Source organism: Pyrus communis, chromosome 1 (assembly GCF_041283825.1).
Source record: "Pyrus communis isolate YQ-2024b chromosome 1, ASM4128382v1, whole genome shotgun sequence".
In the NCBI taxonomy this organism is placed as follows: Eukaryota; Viridiplantae; Streptophyta; class Magnoliopsida; order Rosales; family Rosaceae; genus Pyrus; species Pyrus communis.
The window spans coordinates 2,419,546-2,440,392 of record NC_142565.1 but is presented as its reverse complement, the minus strand read 5'-3'; the positions used below and the strand labels follow the sequence as shown (position 1 = coordinate 2,440,392).

At 38.5% G+C, this 20,847-nt stretch overlaps 3 protein-coding genes across 7 annotated transcripts; 2 read left to right on the top strand and 1 right to left on the bottom strand.

Annotated features, from left to right (window-relative positions):
* Window positions 1–629: 629 nt before the first annotated feature.
* Window positions 630–6,814, bottom strand: LOC137720042 (putative transcriptional regulator SLK2). Of its 4 annotated transcripts, none has more exons than XM_068459044.2 (10): window positions 6,649–6,814; window positions 4,740–5,752; window positions 4,360–4,491; window positions 4,142–4,190; window positions 3,565–3,779; window positions 3,409–3,477; window positions 2,798–2,898; window positions 2,599–2,692; window positions 2,420–2,489; window positions 630–1,819 (listed from the first exon to the last, which is right to left on the bottom strand). In XM_068459044.2, exons 2-10 carry the CDS (start codon window positions 5,697–5,699, stop codon window positions 921–923), a joined length of 2,589 nt encoding a protein of 862 aa, XP_068315145.2. In that variant the 5' UTR covers window positions 5,700–5,752; window positions 6,649–6,814; the 3' UTR covers window positions 630–920. The 4 variants fall into 4 exon arrangements, with proteins under 4 accessions (XP_068315145.2, XP_068315143.2, XP_068315146.2 ...); XM_068459042.2 differs by having other exon boundaries at window positions 4,740–6,005; window positions 6,649–6,778; XM_068459045.2 differs by having other exon boundaries at window positions 4,740–5,506; window positions 6,649–6,770.
* A 7,073-nt stretch (window positions 6,815–13,887) lies between these two features.
* On the top strand, window positions 13,888–18,263 carry LOC137721441 (putative methyltransferase PMT15). Its single transcript, XM_068460535.2, has 6 exons — window positions 13,888–14,815; window positions 16,365–16,575; window positions 16,781–17,078; window positions 17,249–17,641; window positions 17,734–17,811; window positions 17,907–18,263. The coding sequence occupies exons 1-6, from the start codon at window positions 14,090–14,092 to the stop codon at window positions 18,142–18,144; spliced, it is 1,944 nt and encodes a 647-aa protein (XP_068316636.2). The 5' UTR covers window positions 13,888–14,089; the 3' UTR covers window positions 18,145–18,263.
* Window positions 18,264–19,259: 996 nt separating this feature from the next.
* Window positions 19,260–19,925, top strand: LOC137719608 (protein MEN-8). Of its 2 annotated transcripts, none has more exons than XM_088677367.1 (2): window positions 19,260–19,630; window positions 19,725–19,925. In XM_088677367.1, exon 1 carries the CDS (start codon window positions 19,309–19,311, stop codon window positions 19,618–19,620), a length of 312 nt encoding a protein of 103 aa, XP_088533493.1. In that variant the 5' UTR covers window positions 19,260–19,308; the 3' UTR covers window positions 19,621–19,630; window positions 19,725–19,925. The 2 variants fall into 2 exon arrangements, with proteins under 2 accessions (XP_088533493.1, XP_068314745.2); XM_068458644.2 differs by having other exon boundaries at window positions 19,261–19,615.
* Window positions 19,926–20,847: the final 922 nt, after the last annotated feature.

Genomic DNA, 20,847 nt, shown 5'->3' with positions numbered 1-20,847 from the left:
ATGGCTTTTTCATATTCTTTGGTATTTTGGAAGAAAAAAATAATAAATAAACTCTACAATTTCATGATCACAAGGGACTTTCATAGAATAGATACACCATTATCAGACATTTTAAAGTAAATTGTATAATGTCATGTAAAGACTGACTGACTGACACATGATGAGTTATTGAAACTTGATATTATAGTAGCAGTGAACTTATGAAACTTATTTCATATAGGTTGTCCAATCTTGTGGTTTCATGGCAATGTAGAGACACTGATACGATTATTTGGCCCACTGAGCGACGTCGCATAAATTACTGGTTTACTGCACAATCTGCCGAGTCATTTGTAAATATTCATCATACCTGATCCGTGCACGGTTAATGTATATACACCAGAAAAACTGCTTCAGCATAATTTAAAAGAAAAACTAATAAAAAGAACTTGAAAACTTTGAGTTTTAACGATAAGGATAAAATAAAAGATAAAGTGAATAGTACTAGACTTGCCTTTTTAGTATAAAAATGTAGTTTTTCATTAAAATAAACAGTACCGCGAGCTTTTCGTTAAAACTCCCTAATTTAAATGGATGAAGACTTCAGAAAGGGGAACACTTTAAATTGTATAATTTGCAGAAACCAGAAGTGAAATATGTAAAATATCATATAACTGGGAAATTTAAAGCTGTTCTCAAGAGTTGTTTTTGATCCAATAGATTACACTTGCAAGACATGAAGACACATAAACACCTTCAGAAAACACAAAAAATTCCTACTCAACTGAACTACCCAAGTACAAGTGCACGATGTCACAACAATACTGAGACCAAATCGAAACGAAAGGGGGTGGAAAACTGCTATTTTAAATTGTCCTGTACAAAGATATATGCCGGCCACATACCCAATGGGAGCGAATTGAGGCCAAATTATGTTAGCATCACGCCTTCCAGCCATACATGGTATCGTCAAGATCGCTGTTAAAGAAACCATTTTCTGTGAATTCACGGGCAATGTCTTGTACCAGATCCTCCTGCAAGTGAAGGTTTGAGGGTAAATCCGGGGCTCTCTGGTTGTAGGCATTGTTACCACCACCGCCTCCTGCGGAAGAGTCACTGTTTGCAGTGGCTTTGAAGCTGTTACTCCTGCTTGGAGCAGGGCCGTGACTACCAGACACATTGGAGGTGGATGGAGCTGCCGCTGGATTGTTGCCTCCAAAACTCAATCCATTCCTTCCCACACTCCCATTTGTGCTGGGACTGGGAAGAGATTGTTGTCCTCCCCCGCTGTTATTGGACATCTCCTGTAGCAGTTGCTGGATCATCTGTTGCTGCAAGGTCTGGTTGCCTTGGGAGCCAGTTGAATGATTTTGTTGTAGCAAGCTATTGGAACTAAGTGACCGCTGCTGCAGCTGCTGCGGCTGTCGCGAGGGTAGATGGGGACTTGACAAGGCACTACCAGGTAAGCTCTGCATGGATCCCGGAATTAAAGCAGCGGCACCTTGGAATGTTGAAGATGGGCTGTGATTGGAATTATTGAAGGAAGACGATGCCTCCTGTTGAAGAGAGTTCGCATTTGAATTCATTGAGTTCTGCCTCAAGAGCAGATTCTGGTAATTTAGTGCCAGAGCAGCTTGCGCTGAACCGCTCATAGCTCCACGACCAGCCATCTGGTGGTTGTTCATTTGGTTATTCAGTCCAGGATGCAATGCCATTATCTTATTGAGTGTGTTCCTGTCGGTGGGCAAACCCTGAGCACTTGCTAACTGCTCCATTTCCTGCATCTTTTGCATCTGGAGCTTGGCCGCGGTGGCATGCCGAGGATAAACTTTCAAGCCCTCTGCAATTATCAACATAAGTTACTAAGAAAATAAATCATTATAAAAAAATGTCAGTCATAATTGTTGCTAGACAATTTAATACGCAACTGATTCAACCAACCAACAGACTACGTCAATGGACCACTGTAAAAGGGGTGAAAGGAAAACAGAAACACAGGAGAAAACAAAAAACTAAGCAACCAAGTACCAAATTCTTCACCGCATTAAAGATTGACTTGAACTAAGGCCAATACTGAACTAAAGAAACAATGACAAAACTACTTCCTACAGGAAAATAGGTTGGAGACGACAGGTCTGGTGACGGGAGAATGTTAGAGGCCAAATCTTCATTTATATAATCAGACATAATACTCGAGATGTATATTTAGCTCAAAATTGAAGATTCCACAAGATAATGCTTATCGCAGTATGACTCAATAAAGCTACAAATAGTAGCAAGTAGAGTATCAGTTGTGTAATCATGTCATGGTTTGTTTAAGAAGCTCACTAAGATAGTGCTGTGCATGCATGTAAAGCCAAGATGGTACTAACAATCAATATCCATGCAAAGCAGCAGCAGAGATTTACAACATGGCAATATGGGGTCAAGGGAAACTAACCAATTGGCCCAACTTTGTTCTCCCTGCAGAAGTCAACCAAGTCCTTCATGCTATTGACAACCTCTGAGATCTGTCAACAGCTTTCAGTAAGCAATTAAGACAAAACTCGGAATAAGAAAATATAACTTAAGTTTATTTCTTAAATCAGAACTCATGTCCATAAATGCAATAGGATATACCTGCAAACACCTCACATATCTTTTGGAAAAACCTAAGTCATTTAACGACTGCAACTCCAAACTCTTTGCGAGCTGCCGTCCAGCTGTCAGTACCCTAAAGAAAACAATCAACATCAGGGCAGCCCTTCTGAAAGGAATCAAAATCTAATACCCAAGTACTGAAAAAAAAAGGCATTCACTGATCCATTCATAAACTCACATATTGCTGTTTGTTTGTAGATCCTGCTGAGAGATCCCGTCAGATCCACTTTCAGCTATTGTGCTTTGACATTTCTGAGCAACTTGAACCAACTGATTCACCTGAAGAAAAAAGCATGCTTCATAAGTGCGAGATATAGAGTCTGCCCAATTTTATCTACTTTTCTTTTCTGCTAACATTGTGATGTATTTAATTATAATGAATCACTGAACAGAAAATACAAAAATTAGAAAAATATTCCCAGCCCAACTAAAATCAAACTAAGATGGTTCATAGGAATACAACCAGATCAAGGAATAAAACCACTATACCAATTTAACATTTCTTAATAGATTCCCAAAAGACCTTTACACATGCATTACAGTCTAAGAGTTAAAAATGTCATTACAGGTTCCAGAATTGCACATTTCTCATAACACATGAGCTAAATCACCGGATATCACTACCGATCATCATATTCTCACCATCACCAAACTCAAACTGAGAAGTACCAATAAAAAATAACGATTACAATGAAAAAAGTGCTTCTAGCTAATGCATACATAAAGTATAATGCATGTCAACCATCCAAATAAGAAAAAAACTTAAATAAGGCAAACATAGACCAGTACCTGCGGAGCAACCAACCTACGAGGAAGAAGTTCTTCATGTCTTCTTGCACAGAATTCCCAAGACAATATCTGATAAAGCATAAAGTAGAAGGTTTGAAGCAGGTTATTTTCCAAGTCACAGAAACCAACAGTCAAAATTAAGAATTCTTTTCTTACCTTTAAATCTTGCGTAAATATAATACGAAGCTGACCCTCCCGAACAACACGAAGTTGCTCATATACACTCTCTTGAACTGCTTTCCCATACTCCAACATCATGACACCAGAAGGAAATCTACGTTCACGTGGCAAGTCCAAGAACAAAAGCTCATCGATGACTCCACTGCCAAATTTGATTTCATTAAGTCTAGGAAGCACTTCAAATGTCGCCTCTGTAACCATGACATGAAACTAGTTGGTTAGTTTCAGTTTAAAATACTATAAATACTTTAAATATTTCAAGGAGGTGATGCCATATGAGATCTCTATACATTTCTAAGTTACTTGGGCACAGAAATGTTTTTCAGGAGACCAGTGATAGAAAATGGTCGACTGTAAGGGGCATCAGAGCAGAAACTTAAAAAGACAATGAGGGTAGTGTCCATCTATGCAAAAAGCATAAAAAGTGGAGCAAGAAGTACCCCAAGACAAATAAGAAGCAAAAACTAATTGTTTCCCCAAAATCATTGTTCTTGTTTTGTAAAACCCTTGGCAAGGTCCCAATAAACTAACATAAAACTTCAGATTTTCTTACCAAAACCCCTTCCAGATTTAGAATCACAAATGTCACATTGCCACGCGTCCTGACCAAAAAGAAAGAGAATATTCACATGTGAGAACAGTTGACGTTAGGCGTTAACTATGCAATTATATAGATAAGGGTATCATTTGTAGATACAGACACGGTCACTTATGATTATACAAGAAACAAATCACATGACTGGACAGGAGTTAACTAACGCATATACTGACCATAGCAGCCTGAGGGAAAACACCGAGTGCGTGATGCCCAACATTATCATATAATGACAAGCACCATCTTTTCTTTGCACGAGGAGAGTAATACTCTGTAACAAACTTCCTCCAATAAGCAATACTATTGTCCTGTCAACAAAATCCACACATAATTAGATAAACCTAAGAGTTTTATAAAACTTTCTTGATGTAAAAAAATGTCAATAAAAGATCCCACGGAACTGAAATTGGTCCATGAATCTAAGAAATAGTATGAATGTATAAATAACATATTTATAACAAAAAGGAAGACATGTCTATAATATAAACCCATCTAAAATGGAACTGAAGAGGGAAAAACAGTTGCACAATGGAGTGCATTAAACAGGAGAACTCACAGCAGGACGTTGCCGCTGGTGGTATAGATATTGCATCAGCCTACGAGCACATACGCCACCATCATAGGGGCGCTTAATGGAAGATACTGGCTGCATTGCTTGTTGTTGAAATTGCTGTTGTCTCAAATGTTGTTGTTGTTGCTGCTGCTGCTGCTGCTGCTGCTGCTGCTGCAACTGGGCCCTCTGCAGTTGAGGCATTGACTGCAAAATCTGTTGCTGCTGCCGTAATCTCTGCTGCTGAAGCATGGCTTGTAACTGGGGATTTCGACCTTGGAGTTGCATTGGATCCTGTCTTTGCAGTAACTGTTGTATCACCTGTTGCTGTAGAATATCTTCCTGCTTGATATCCAGACGGGGTTTTTTCTCGACATGGGCCAAATTGTTTGGATCCTGAATAAAGGTTCCAGGTACTCGCGCTCCCATGGGAAGGGAAACCTGACCAGTTTGGGATGTTGGTAAGGAAGTAGCACTAGAAGGCCCTTGCTGCCGTTGGTTCTGGTGCTGCTGATTCTGCTGAATTTGTTGAGAATTCTGGTCATGCTGAGAACTCTGTTGCACTACGGAAGACCCATCCACAATCGATGACCCTGACATGCTAATATTGTTGGAAGAGAAGGACATGGGTGATGCTGGTAAGCGCATGTATGACTCGTTATTGATGCTTGCACTTCTTTGCAAATGGGGACCTCCAGAAAGTACAGAGTTTGCATCTGTGACCAAAGAACTTGCCCCAACACTTAGACCTGAATTCGCCACACCGCTCAAAACTGCATTATTCATGTCCCCAGAAACCGGACCGAGATTTGAACGCCCAGTTCCGGGAATGGAATTAGAAGAGTTCCCGAAAGATGAACTCAAGTGTGAGTTAACTACAAGCTGAGACTGCCCATCCCCTTGGAAGAAAATTCCAGAACTTGGTGAAGACTGAGCTAATCCTCCAGCCACCCGAGAAGGCACCATAGGAGGCACCGCCCTTTGGTGGCCAGAGTCTAAGTAGCTCTCCAGAGCCAGGCCTGACTTAGTATTTTTACAATAATTAATATGCTCAGCCCACTCAATAGATACAAAAACAAAAGAAACAAGCAACCCCTCTAAGAAAAAGGCTCACAAATACAATCTGGGCACTCTCACCAGTATAAATACAAACAATTTCAGACACCCCACCTCACTGTCACTAATTTCACCAGTTATTCGATAAATATGCTACCCAAGATGGTGCACAATATTTATTTTCTGTATGAGCTTTCAACAATTTCTCATGGGGATCTAAGATAAACAAGAGGAAACAACACTATCAGCAGTAGGACCAGGAAAAAAAACTAAAAATAGAAACTAAACTATATTCCAAACCAATACCGGCCAGATAAGTAAATTTCAGCAACGAGGCAAGAAACACGAAATCCGACTCAAACCCAAAGCCCCCCTAGGGTTCCAAACGTTGATTCTCTACTGAGCCCACAAAAACCCTAATTTCCAACCAAGCTACCCTTGAAACAATGACATTAGCTTATCAGCCCTGAACCCCGTAATTTCTAGAGGATCTAAACCCAACCCAGTTCAACCGAATCAAAAATTAACAAAATACAATTGGAATAATCAATTGTTTAGCTCAATCTTTATCAATTAAACTGATAATTACAGACTAAAGACGAACTTAAAGCAGCTTCAGCTCAAATTTTGAACAAAATTAAACTAGTAAAAATCGTAATCAAGCAGAAAAACAAGAAGATCGAGCAGCGGAAACGAAATTTCGAAGACTAAGTAGAACAAAAAATCAGTAAGCTTTTTGCAGTCCAGAGATCGATCAGAGCACAATTTAATTAACCAAATTAGATAACTTGAAATAGCAACAAAAATCGAAGCAAAAAACAGAAAAATTAATCGAGATAAATGTACGGCAGCTACTGACCTCAGGAATCGGGAGCTCTAAAAAGCCGAAACGTTGCATTAATTTGAAAAAAAAAAAAAACAAAAGCCGAAATTTGCAGAGAAGTTTTGGGGAGAGAGAGAGAGAGAGAGAAACGGAGAGAAGAAAGAAGTTGGAGGGGCGCTGCTTATATACTACCGCGAATCGCAGAGGGGGACTGACCGGCTGCATCGGTGCCCTACCCTATATCACCGGCTTCAATCGGTGAAAGTAGGGACACGTGTCCTCTCATCGGTTGAAGATAATAGTCGGTGGTAGATCGCGCGATGGCGACACGAAGACTAGAGACACGTGGTGGAATGTGATTAGCTGATCTCTAGGTTACTTATTATGGGCTATGAGGGTCGTACCTGGATTAGCCTGTACAAGCTGCGATCGAGTGCATCCGGTTGTAACTGAATAGGTCTGCAGTCTTTCCCCTTCTCGGTAACGGAATCGAGGACAAATATGACAATTCGCAAGGTAATTAAAGAATATTGGACACGTGTGGTTATCCGGCTGGATGGTTTTTTCGTTCCCAACTGTGTTCGATTTTTTATCGTAAAATAATGCTATTCACTCTTTTTTTTTTTTCTTTGCACCCATTATCTCGATTTTTAACTGTCAAATTAGATAAATTACAAAAGATTAATGACAGAAATTAACGAGAAGTGTGTACGAAAAAAATGAGTGTGAGAATATAACTGTCTTCACCATATAGGGTTAGCGGATAGAGACAGACTACCGTCTGATTTTCCCACGTGTGGCTTCTGTTCTGTTTAATTTCGTTAAAGATTGCCAATTGACTAATTTAACCCCAGGGACAGAAACACAGACAATGGCGATCTTAGGATGTTTCAAGATGATGTTTCTGTTACCCAACAAAGTCCAACAAATGCAGGCGCGATGTCGTTTTCTTCAAGGCCCAACAAAGTCAAGATTCACACCCAATTGTAATAGGCCCAACAAACTTCGCTTTTTCAAGTTTTTCATTTTTTTTTTTTTTTTGTTTTTATCATCAATACTACAATAGGCCCAATCCGATTTAAGGAGAAAATATCCAAAACAAAAGTATCAGATGATATATTTTTCTGTATCTCTATTATGACATGTATTCATTCGTCTTCTGAGTACGTTGAAAAATCTCACCCAATTCAAGAGTTTTTTATAAATAAATGGAGCATGTTGACACCCATGACTTCAAATTTGTTTTGAACCAATTGTTTTTTGGTAAATAAATAATTTACCGATGATATTTCTTTTCTATGGTCCATAATGACTAAATTACAAAAAATAATAATAATAATGACTAAATTACAACTTGAAATTTGTAAATTGTATGCCTTGCACAAATAAATGAGGAAAGCATAACAATTTACCAATGATATTTATTTTCTATGGTCCAAAAAGATTTTTTTATCACTATATATAGAGAAGTAATATAACATGAATTTAATTTCAATTTTAAATCACAGAAAATTCATACAAATATTTATGGAGCTAGCTGCTGGCGACTGTAATTTTCTCTTCCATGGCTCAAGGCATTACCTCCTTTTTGCAGATGCAGCATTTCTGAAAGAGGGAGAAATAATTATTAACAAAATTAAAATATTTTTTCCATCGTCTAATCATCTCTCAGAATTAATAAAAAATCTTAAACATTTTAAATACCTTATCATTCTCCAACCATTTTTTAATGCACTTTTCATGATACCGGTGCGAACACGGCAAAGTGGTCATCGCATCGCCCCTTTTATAGTCCATCATACATATAGAGCACCTACAAAATGATATAATATTATTCATCCAATTAAGCCAAAGTAATCTCTTTTTTATCACAGTTTAGCATCAAGAGCGATCACATGTTAATAAGGCGTCTCATTTTATGAGGGTCAATGCAGGGGTGTTAATTATAACAGACAAGCTAATCTGTTTACATATCTTTGCTTTGTAAACGGATTGTATACAGTTTCAAACCCGTGACCTTTTGGTCACAAAAGAACGACATATCCGTCGCACCAAGGCTCAGCGCTCACAGTTTTGCATAAAAAAAACAAAAATTAAGATCACAGAGAACTGGTCTGTCTTACTCTTTGTTACTATCATCTGTCGAACCGACTTTTCTCTTTGGTGGCTTGTACTTGTGAGATGGCAATATAGAAAGAATCTCTTCAGATAGTCCTTGGTCAACACTGCCGTTGGTTTCTTCTAATGCTTGCAATTCCTGGTACGTAGTACTGATTAACACTAATTGGGTTCTTATTTAAGTAATTAAAATCTTCAATACAAGAGAGAATTCGACTATGCCACTAGAACTATAGGTCTTATGCAACAACAAAAAAAAAAGTGTCAATGCGTCACCTCAATTGAAACTTTGTCGCAATGATATGATCTCATACTAAATACATGCAATTTTTTGAATGCAAAATGAAATATATTGCTTTTATTAATTTTCAGGTTGAATATATTTTACGGAAAACTCAAAATATCCTCTAAATAGAATAACATCATAACTCATAAAAATATAATGTTCATATATTATTGAATTTACCTCATAATTCATGTTATCTACATCGACATTATCTTGGATTTCATCCTGCAGTTTTAGCGAATTGAAAAAAATGTAGGCCAATTAATCAAAGGTGGATTTGTCCGGTCGATGGAGTATTTAGAGAAGGAATAGCGTTTGTAATATAAAAAACATAGAACTCTATATACCCTATAGTGTTCTTGCATGGAAAAATGCTGATAGTCGTTCTCCAATTCCTGCATCTGCAACGCGTGAGCTAAAGCTTCATCTTCAAGCAACTGTCGATTAAAACTTCTGCTGGGATATGAGGAGGACCCCAAGTGACTGCTTTGTGCAACACCAAAGGGTTGAAACCTGTTTGCACCGCTGCTTCTATTTGGTGGAGCTAAAATCACTACCGGTACAGGCTACATAACATGTTTTATATAATCGAACAAAGATTAGTAGATAATTACTTTCCGCCGGCCGGCCATAACAAATTAATTAAGCTGCATTACGCTTAATCTTGACTTAAGTACCTGATGTGGAGGAGGGCCTGTGGCTAGGGGAGTGTTGCAGTGATCACCAAAAATGTACCTGGAAAATTCTACGGCTTCGGGTGGGTATTCGTGTTCATCTGAACGGCGAGTTGGAATTCGATTTCCCATCCCGACAGTGTAAATTATTAGAAAATAACCCCAAAAAAGTACGAGATTTCTCAAAAATCATATGTCGGGATATTCCAGTCAATTAATCTCCATGGATGAACTTGGCATATATATTTAGCAGTTGGGTCTCTTAATCATCAGCATGGGTTAATCTTTAGCCATAATGCAAAGGAATATGTCGTGAAAAGTTATTAATTAGATCATGCATGGTATTAAGAGACATGATAAAGATTTGGTGCACAAACAATGTATACGTACACACTAGGACTAAGGTACTTTTTTTTGGGTTATCCTACAAACTTGATCAAAATTTATTTACACTAAAAAAGTGCGGGAGTAAATTGGTTGTTCTTACTTACAAGTGAAGAGAAATATCACTAAACTGTAATACTAAGTAGCAACTCGATCAAAACTAGTAGGTGACCTATTTAGGATTTACATGTTAGTGTCCTTGGCTATATTGGTTTACTTTGTTTTCTTATTCCCCAAGCTTCTATTCTTAAGTTTGTGGAATGACATTCATGATTTTTTTTAATTTATACGACTACATTACTTATAATAACGGTTGAGAATTTGAGCAAAACCAGACAATAGGTCTATCATAATAATTTCGTATTAAACTCATCATCTATTGAAGTCAAACATAAAATTTCTCACTTTTAAATGGAAAAAAATATTACTAAACTGTAATATTAAGCGGCTACATTCAACATCTTTGAACAAGCATTTTCAGGTGGTCAAATTGAAACACAAATTTCAATTGCCCAATGATACTACTCCTGCTTCAGTATTAGTCGTATTTTCTTTGTAGATTTATTCACGTCCAATTATCATGATATCCTAAGTCTGCATGAATCAAATTGCATATACATATATTTTGAAATTCTGGGTTTTTTATATTATGGTTGCATATCATATGTATATAATGTTTTTTCATAATTATCGAATTGAAGTTTTGGGTGCACTAGCCACAAGTTATACACAAATAGGGTGAATGTGTTTTTTTATCGTTAAAGATGAATTTTATTTACAACAACCAAAAAGTAACATACACATAAAATACAAATCAAGGAGAGAAGGAAAATATGATAATCATGGACTTTTAAAAAAATCTTTTGGCTTAAAGACCCCCGATGTGGAGGCACAATCCACCAAAAGGAAATTTGCCATCACAAACAATCATTGACTCTGTAACTCCGATTCCACCTCCAAAAATGGCGTCAGCCACGGAGGAGAAGTAACATGATTGAAACCCAACTTAGACGCAAACAGAAGTCCTTCCCTCGCTGCAATCAATAATTCCACAGCTGGAGAGTAAAAGGACTTTGTTTTGATCAAATTATACCGCAGACTCGCAGAGTTAAGTATAAAGTCAATAATCGATGTGAGTGCCACGAGCTTCTGGACCTGACCATTTTTAATCCAAATTTTTTTTATCCAAATTTACGAAGGATGCATTTCGTTATTTTGTAGTTTGCACCGTTCCACAAAACTCTATGATATCAAATCATCTGTCTTCTTGGATTGGGCGAATTTGCCCATACAGCTTTTGTTTATGATTTTCGACAGATAGTTGACGATTGATGGTCGTTTGCATGCCACGGCGTTGTATGCTAAAGGACAGAAGAAGTAAATGTGTTAAGTTGACAACTTCACTGCTCTTGGTTTCTGTGGATCTAGTTCAATAGATGGTTATGATTTCAGAAGATCCGAATGACTGCATTTTTATGGTTATGTAGGAATGTTGTAGTGAATTGGGTTCGTGGTTGTGGCGGCCTATGGCGTCGTCGTCAAAGGCTGGCCTCCACGAATGTCGTTGCTGTTGTCCTTGCTAAAACTGTGACTCACACTGCCTGATGTGAAACTGTGACAGCTATTGGTGCTAACAAACCTTATGTAGGCTTATGGGTTCGCGTTGGCGCTACGAGGCCAATGGTGGATTGGGCTTAGAATCCCTTTACCACCAATCCTTATTTGCGTTGTCCTTTCTACAACTGGCATCTCCAGTGCCTTTGCTAGCCACGCCTTCTGCCAACTCTGAAGCCGCCTGTCTTATGTGGACACGTCATCGGCCCTAATTTTATTTTTTTTAGTTTAGCTTATGCTTTTGTTTATCGTGCATAAAGAGAGTTACGTAGTAGATGTTGTTTGTGTCGATATGGCGATTTGTGCGGCCTCATTATTTGTAATGGCTTTATATCAAGGTTTTGGTGCTAGGTTTGTTGCGTCTATCATCCTTGTGACGAATCTGCAACGTATCTTTTTAGTGGTATGTATGGTAGTCGCATAGCGGTTTCAAATTCATTAATTTGTGTTTTGAGCGATTTTCCAAATCAAGAAATTAATCACTAAAAATTGTACTCTTCTGACACCCTTTCACTTCTGTAAACAAAACAAAAAAATAGACTTAAGCAACCGTCAACTTGGTTTCAACCTGTTGAAATGTCTGACATTGACCGTATCAATGAGAAAAAAAAAAAGTTTAAATATCCTAACCCCACTCCAACTAACACCGAAGCATTTTGTGATAAAACTCCACACCTAACGAATAGTGCAGGTGGTAACCAAGTTGGGGATAGTATCGGTGTTGTTAGAAGTGGGCCCTTGACCCGCCTCTCTAATAATTCTACATGGTATCATAGCCAAGGAGCGGGCCCATATTGTCCTGCTACGTGATGGGTGGGTCCCCTTGGCCTGCGCGATGATGGTGGGTCACTTGGCCTCACGTGTAGGGTGAGTCCCCTTGGCTCCACGTGGTTGTCGATGTGTGAATCTTCCACGTAGAATCCAATTAGTGGGTCCCACATGAGGGCGCGTGTTGAAATGTCCCACACAACCGTATCAATGAGAAAAAAAGAAGCCAATGTTTAAATGCAACGAAATTTATATGTTATGACGATATTTGATTTTTTTTTATCATGCAACTTGGTACCGTTTAGCCTCAATAGCCCGATCTCGATCTTACGATCTTAGGGCCATCTGCGTCCTTGCGAATTGAATTTCCCTATTCGAACTCCTTCCTTCTAGGAAGAAGAGAGGGGTTAGGTGAATCAGTTGATTTGCTTATCTTCTTCGCGAGATTACGAAACATTGGTGTAAAAGATTCGGTGGGATCTGTGATCTATGCAAGTGCAATACTAGTTGAGGTTCATTGGAACATGCAGCTACATACACCAGTTGATACGTGAGATATATTTTAATGACAATATTTATTTATTTTTTCTTGCAACTTGGTACCAGGTTTTATGTAGTGCGATACTAGCTGAGGTTCATTTGGAGCATGTAGCTACATACATACACCAGTTGATATTTGATATATATTTTCTTAATGACAATATTTGACTTCTTTTTTCTTGTAACATGGCATTGAGGCCATATAGAAACGAATACGTTCTGTATTAATTGTATTTTTCAATTTGTTAATGAAATATTTTAATTTTAACTCTCATTCGATTACAATTTATAACAACTCACTTATGATACGATTTAACCAAATCTACACATCTTAGTGTAATATAGTAGTGTTTCTACACAATGATGGATATAATCCAACTAGGTAGACTAATGTTGGGAGGACATTAAAAAGAAGGCTTATTATTTGAAATGCTCTCTGAAACTATCATTTAACCCAAATTTACCCTTTAAAGTTGGTTTTGTCTCATCTTACCCCTTGAAACTAACATTTTCAACTCTTTTGGCCTCACTTTACTTGTTACACATTTATTTACCTTTAGCTTACACACTAAACCAATCTCAGATCCATTTTTGACAACTCTAATTCAAACCCAATCTCAGTTACATTTTTGACAACTCTAATTCAAACCCCATGAGTTAAGGCATTTTATTATTTTTTATTTTTTGAACAAACAATATTATCTACACTAAAGGGGTAGGCTTAGTCTCGCCATGAGCTAACAATAATGTTGTTCGAATTCGTTTTTGGCAAGAATGAAACATAAGATCTCTTACTAAGTGGCAAGATAAATTATTCAATCAATAAGAAATTCCGCACCGTGCCCTCTCGAGCAAGCAAGCAAGAAGAACCAGATTAACCTGCCTATACTTGGCAGGTCTATTTCAAAATCCAAACCCCAATGTGTTGGTAAATTAGACAAACACCACCATCCCACATGCCGCAACGTGCATCATAACCTTATTTATCTAAGCCCTTCACTGCCTCCACCTCCCTCAAATCTAAACTCTTTTAAATTCCAAGGGAAGAGAAAGAAAATCGTCAAACACTTTTCTCCACCACCACCATACATCCATGGCTTCTAAGGACAACCGCCTTCCGTACCACCCAACCTCCAAGCCCTCCAAACCCTCTCTATTCCTTTGGAAAAAACCCAACGTCTACACCTTACCCGTCGTCCTCTTCCTCTGCCTCTGCTCCTACTTTTTCGGCCTCTGGCAACACGGCGGCCCCACCGCGGTCACCAAAACCGCCTCCACGCCAACCTTCAAACTCCCATGCAAATCCCCCAACGAAATCCACACCACAACCACAACAACCACCGTGTCAGCCTTAGATTTCACCTCCCACCACAGCCCCAACTTCAGCACCGCCACGTCCTCCCACGCTACCACCACCAACGTGTTCCCGCGCTGCGATGCAAAATACAGCGAGTACACGCCATGCGAGGACGACAAGAGGTCGCTGAAGTTTGACCGTGACAGGCTCATATACAGAGAGAGGCACTGCCCCGAGACGAGCCAGCTCCTTAAGTGCCGCATCCCAGCACCGCACGGCTACAAAAACGTGTTCCCGTGGCCGAGAAGCCGGGATCTGGCTTGGTACGCCAATGCGCCGCACAAGGAGTTGACGGTGGAGAAGGCCGTGCAGAATTGGATCATATACGAAGGAGATAGGTTTAGGTTCCCTGGGGGAGGCACCATGTTCCCTAACGGTGCGGACGCGTACATTGATGATATTGGCAAATTCATCAATCTCAAAGATGGCTCGATTCGGACCGCCATTGATACAGGCTGTGGGGTAAGCAAGCTTGCATTATCCTCATTTGTTTATTTACAAATTAATACGATTAGATTTACTAATTAAATTATATTCCTCATTTGTTTCTTTACTACTTAATTAAGATTTATGATAATATTTTGTCTTTCATTAACATATTTTAATACTCCTAGTTGTCCTTATTGAGAAATTTTTTATTGTGATCGGAACGCGGGTGATATATCATGTGGTTTTATATAAGTAGTGGAAAATTTTATTTTTTAAGTTATTAACTTTTTTACACACATATCTCATCATTTGTATAATAACACGGATGTACCATCCCGTATTCCGATCACATTGAAAAATCTTTCATCCCCATCGTCCACCAAGTGATTACTTGTTTAGTCTAACACACTTGGATAAATAATTGTTTTTAATTCGAATTATTGAATGGTTATTTTTTAGAAGAAAACTGGTGATGGTATGTGAATTAGGACAAATTTGGATAAAATATGAATTTAGCTGTGGATTAGTTGGTAATTGATGGTCACAACTAAACAACTTTAATATCCTAGTGATAAAATAAGAAGGAAAACAAAATAGGAAGGGTAGGGGAGGGGCAGTATAATTTCCCAAACTAGGACATTGCCTCCCTCCTAATTTTAGCAATTCAAATTTGCAGATTTACTCCCAACTTGAGAAAGGAATCTCGCAGGATTTTGGGTGTATTCAATTGAGATTTTGAAAGATCTTAATTCTTTTTACAAATCCAGGTGTATCGATTAGGATTTAAGTGATTCTTTGAAAGTCTAGGTGTACTTAATCAGGATTTTGAAGAAGTGTATACTATTTTAGTATTCAATTAGAGATTAATTTTGAAGGATTTATAAAAGTTGGGGAATTAAGAGGAATTTGAGAGATTTCGTAGTGTATTTTAAGCATTCTTGAATATCACCTCTCCCCCTGAAAATTTAAGGAAATTCACTCAAAAATCTACATAGAATCTCTAAAATCAATTAAACTCCATCAAAATCCATGAATTTATAAATTCATTAAAATCCTTCAAAATCTCAATTGAATATACACAATCCTATCATCAAGTGCAAATAATATACATAATTAAGACTTATTATGTATAATTTGGTCAACCATGAGACTGAATTATTGGTTCCTCAATCCGAAATAAAACATTTCGATTTGGAAAATAAATTCACCAAATCTGATATCACCGAGCTGATTTGTAATTTATGACAATTCAATTTTTAAGCAAGAAAATTTTATTCATTGCTGATATGTCACGGTGTAATATATATTCAACGTAATCCTTACCCTGATATCAGGATGAAGTTGATCTTGTGTTACAATATTTTTCAAGAGATAATTTTTTACCTTGTTTCAAAGTTGGTCTTAATCTTACGCTATAATATTTTTCGAGAAACAATTAACCACACTTATTTTCTCCTTATGCATTTATCGAAAATAATTTTCTTTTCTTAGCAGTGTCATCCTCGTTGACTCGAGAGGGTTCCACGTGGCAGCCACGTGATTTTAATTTCTTATTTTCTCAACGTGCGTGCATGCAACGCAGGTAGCAAGTTGGGGAGCGTACCTGTTGTCCCGCGACATCCTCGCCATGTCGTTCGCGCCGAGGGACACGCACGTATCGCAGGTCCAATTTGCTCTCGAGCGCGGAGTGCCCGCCCTCATCGGAGTCATTGCGTCGAAAAGACTTCCTTACCCTTCTCGAGCCTTTGACATGGCCCACTGCTCTCGCTGCCTCATTCCCTGGGGCCAACACGGTAAAACTTCTAAAGTCACTTTTAACCTTCAAATTTTACTCGAATCTTTTAGGTAATCTTTACACGATCATATAGTATTATTAATTTAAAGAGTACGTAAATCTATTTATTAATATCATAACACATCAATCATGTTATCAGTTTATATCACAACGAATTAGTAATTACGTACTTACGCAATTTCGCACATTTTGAATTGGTACAGATGGGGTTTACTTAACGGAGGTGGACAGAGTTCTGCGACCGGGCGGGTACTGGATTCTATCGGGGCCGCCGATCCGTTGGGCAAAATATTGGAAGGGTTGGGAAAGAACCAAAGAGGATTTGAATGAAGAGCAGACCTCCATTGAGAATGTAGCCAAGAGCCTCTGCTGGAAAAAGTTGGCGGAGAAGGACGACATTGCCGTTTGGCAAAAACCCACCAACCATTTGAGTTGCCAAAACAACCGCAAGTTCGGCAAGGCTCGCAATTTCTGCCCCGCTAATGATCCTGATACCGCTTGGTATGTGCCCGCTTTAGTTTTATCTTTTAAAGTTACAGATGTTATGGTCTTATTGAGATTAGTGTCATGTGCACGTTTTTAATGAATTTCGTTAATTTAATTAGAAAGAAAAACATAACTGAACTGTTTTTCGTTAAACTCATCCATTTATTTTGTACAAAATGTTGAAGGTACACAAAGTTGGAGACTTGTTTAACCCCATTGCCAGAAGTTTCAGACAATGAAGAAGTTGCAGGAGGGAAGTTGGCAAACTGGCCACATAGGCTCAATGCAATCCCACCAAGGATTAGCAAGGGAACTGTGAAAGGTGTGACGGCTGACGTTTTTAAGCAAGATTCGGAGCTGTGGAGGAAGAGAGTTTCGTACTATAAATCGGTGAATAATCAGCTCGGAAACCCTGGAAGGTATAGAAATATTTTGGACATGAATGCACAGTTGGGTGGATTTGCTGCTGCCCTAGTTGATCTCCCTGTCTGGGTCATGAATGTGGTTCCGGTGGAGGTTAAGTCTAACACCCTTGGAGTCATCTACGAACGAGGATTGATCGGAACATATCAGAACTGGTAAATTCGTAACATTTTATCATACATCTTCTATGTGACATACATCTAAATTTTCAAGACTAACATGCTTGGAGTTGTTTCAAAATTCGCAGGTGTGAAGCAATGTCTACATATCCAAGAACTTATGACTTCCTTCATGCTGATTCAGTGTTTAGCCTCTACGAAGATAGGTAAAACCTAAACATTTTCCAAGTCATTTGCATATTATTTATGTGTGACTAAATACCAACATGTACCAATGTGTGTCACATTATTCGAGTTGCAGATGCGAAGCGGAAGACATTTTGCTGGAGATGGACAGAATTCTGAGGCCGGAGGGGAGTGTGGTCATCCGAGACGATGTTGATGTGCTGGTGAAGATCAAGAGCATCATCGACGGAATGGAATGGGACAGCCAGATTGTAGACCACGAAGACGGTCCTCTAGAGAGGGAAAAACTGCTGTTCGCCGTGAAAAAGTATTGGACAGCTCCTGCTGCAGCTGAAGATAAACCTTCCTCCTAGCAATGGCGTTTTGTTTAGCTTTGTTTTGTACTTAAACATTCATGATTCTTTTTGTGAAGCATTTGCTCCCCCAGCTGATAGCAGCTGGTTTTTCATTTAATGAAAGGTTTCTATCCAAATCTCAATTTTCTCACACTGGATATGCTCTTTGCAACCCAAGGTACGTGATATATTATCCAAAGGTCAATTTCCTAGCACCAAGTTGAACAATTATGATGATTCTCTTTAGATGTCTTTCATCCGGATCCTTCAATTCTCTACGTTCTCTGATGGGTTCTGGCTCCAATTGCCGACCCACCACGCCCACATGTCTCCTTGCCTCCGATTGCCCAAAACTGGTACCAAGTCCTCCCAGAGAGAGAGAGAGAGAGAGAGAGAGCAGAGGGGAACAAAGATGAACATGAAAAAGCCAAAAAGAGCAAAAAAAAAAAAAAAAAAGCTAATTAATTCATGCTTGAGACACGATTGAAGGATCAGGAGAATCCGAGTGAAAGGAATCTCGAGAGGATCCTATTCTAGATGCTAGATTCAAAACTTTACTATTTTATGTAATATAACCTAACAATTCTGATATGATGTGAACACATACTCAATATGACACATATTCAATATGAACACATAAAAAATCATCATCGTGGATCATTAAGTGGCACATTTGCACATTGAGCTGTGTAGCACTATTTCAAGTGTTTACTACACAATCTAATTGGTCCAACACATTACCTGATACATTATTTGTGAATTTTATACTTAATAGTTGGTATCCTAAAAAAAAAAAGAATTTTAACGAAATACTTCTGGTACTGTTCATTTTTAACGAAAAATAACATTTTTACCTTTCCTGGTACTATTCACTTACATCTTTATTTATCATTTTTCATTAAAACTAAAGTTTTTTAGAATTTTTCGTTAGTTTTTCTGAAAAAAGATAGCAAAATTTAAGAGATTTTGTCGATGTACATTTTAGGTTGTATACCATTTAAGTGGATCATGAGACATACGTCATTTTCCCCCACACGAAAATTGTTCATCTAACCTAGTAGTAATTAGGTGATTCATACATGAAGCCACCTCTTCCTAACCCAATTGCCAACTATAAACGGACTTGATTATCTTACAAGATAATCCATAGTTAATCATAAAGCTTATTCCTAAACCCTAATCATGGCATCCTTCAAGTCTCCTATCAACTCCTTCAGCTGCTTCCAAGCTGCTACAACCCTTGTGTTGTTGATTGCCCTGAGCCTCTCAGTGCACACTCAGAAGGCTGATGCTCAGAGCAGCAGTTGCTTGGCCGAGCTGAGCAGCCTAAATGTGTGCGCACCTTTTGTGGTGCCTGGCTCCACCAACACGAACCCGAACTCTGACTGCTGTGGCGCGCTCCAAGCCGTCCATCCTGAATGCCTTTGCAACGCTGCCAGGGTCGCCGCTCGCCTCCCCGCCCAGTGCAATCTCTCCCCCATCACTTGTGGTTAGTCAACTAAAAGTATATGTTTAACTGATCATCGTACACTAATTACTATTTGTAGTATTAATTAATATCATCTTATACGTTTATCATGTGTTTTTTTCTTTTGCAGACACCAACTGATGTGCTACGACAATGCTGTCAAGGGAATAATGTTGAAGTTTCACCATTTTGCTTATGTTGTTTTTTTTTTTGTTTCTTTTTTTTTCTTCCTTCCCTTGAATGTATGCTCTGATCTGCGATGATGATACGGGCATCAGAGAGAGAACTTAATGTTGTTGAATAAAATGGGGAAAATGTTTCAACTTTGTGGTACGATATATGTTCTTAATAAATGGCACCAATATATGACGTTATCGAGAACATCTGATTATAGGTCTACAGATAACCGTATACGCAAAACAATCGATCATTAATTTCACATAACATAAAAAAAGCTCTTTGAAGTTGAAAAATTATAGTGAGGCAGCAAGGGTACCTCAGTGAAAGCAAGTCATGTTTGAGGAATTGTCAGTCTTGCGGAAGACATTGTTCATTACCTTATCAGATAGAGAGGGGCTCAAACCTTTTCTTGATAGCAATATCACCATTGAGGAAAATTCAGACTCAATCTTGGAATCGATTATGAGAAAACTTTTGGCCTGCCACATATTCGTGAAAGTAACTCTTATTATGAATGCTTATCTCTATCCTTACGGAAACTGACCCTGCCAACCAAAAAAGAAGTCAAGCTTGTACAGCATTCACTGGATTAGGAGTCACCTTTATCTCCTTGGTTCAAGCCATTGCCCTTCCACAGTGAAGACTCTTTCCAAGCCTTACTATAAAAAAACCAACCTCAAATATCCCACAAAAACTTTTACACCAAGGTATAGTACTACTCTCTCGACCAGGTCATCATAAACAAATACTACAAAATCTTTTCCGAAATGAGAGAACGAGAGATGACGCGTTACGGCTAACATAACAATCAAGGGTGACTTTGGACGTTGTCGTAACGCTTTGGGTACGAAGGTTGTCGTGGTTTAGGTTTATGGGTGGATTGAGTCAGAAAAAGTCCCCATACTCGATCAATATCAAGATGTCGTGATCAGTTAGGCTTGGTTGATTTTGTCAAAAAAGAATTCAAAATATTCGTGTTACTTTATCTGCATTAGTTTGTATATGAATACGTGAATTATACCAAGTACTTAGTAAATTATAGACCACTTCAAATCTTCGTTTTCAAGAAGAAT

Coding starts and splice junctions, on each gene's coding strand:
- LOC137720042 (XM_068459044.2), bottom strand. CDS start 5,699: ATGGTGCCTTCTCGGGTGGCTGGAGGATTAGCTCAGTCTTCACCAAGT. Junction 4,191..4,359: donor TTTTCCCTCAGGCTGCTATG/GTCAGTATATGC, acceptor CTTTTTGGTCAG/GACGCGTGGCAATGTGACAT. Junction 3,780..4,141: donor TAAATCTGGAAGGGGTTTTG/GTAAGAAAATCT, acceptor TCATGGTTACAG/AGGCGACATTTGAAGTGCTT.
- LOC137721441 (XM_068460535.2), top strand. CDS start 14,090: ATGGCTTCTAAGGACAACCGCCTTCCGTACCACCCAACCTCCAAGCCC. Junction 17,642..17,733: donor ATCGGAACATATCAGAACTG/GTAAATTCGTAA, acceptor CAAAATTCGCAG/GTGTGAAGCAATGTCTACAT. Junction 17,812..17,906: donor TTTAGCCTCTACGAAGATAG/GTAAAACCTAAA, acceptor TTCGAGTTGCAG/ATGCGAAGCGGAAGACATTT.
- LOC137719608 (XM_068458644.2), top strand. CDS start 19,309: ATGGCATCCTTCAAGTCTCCTATCAACTCCTTCAGCTGCTTCCAAGCT.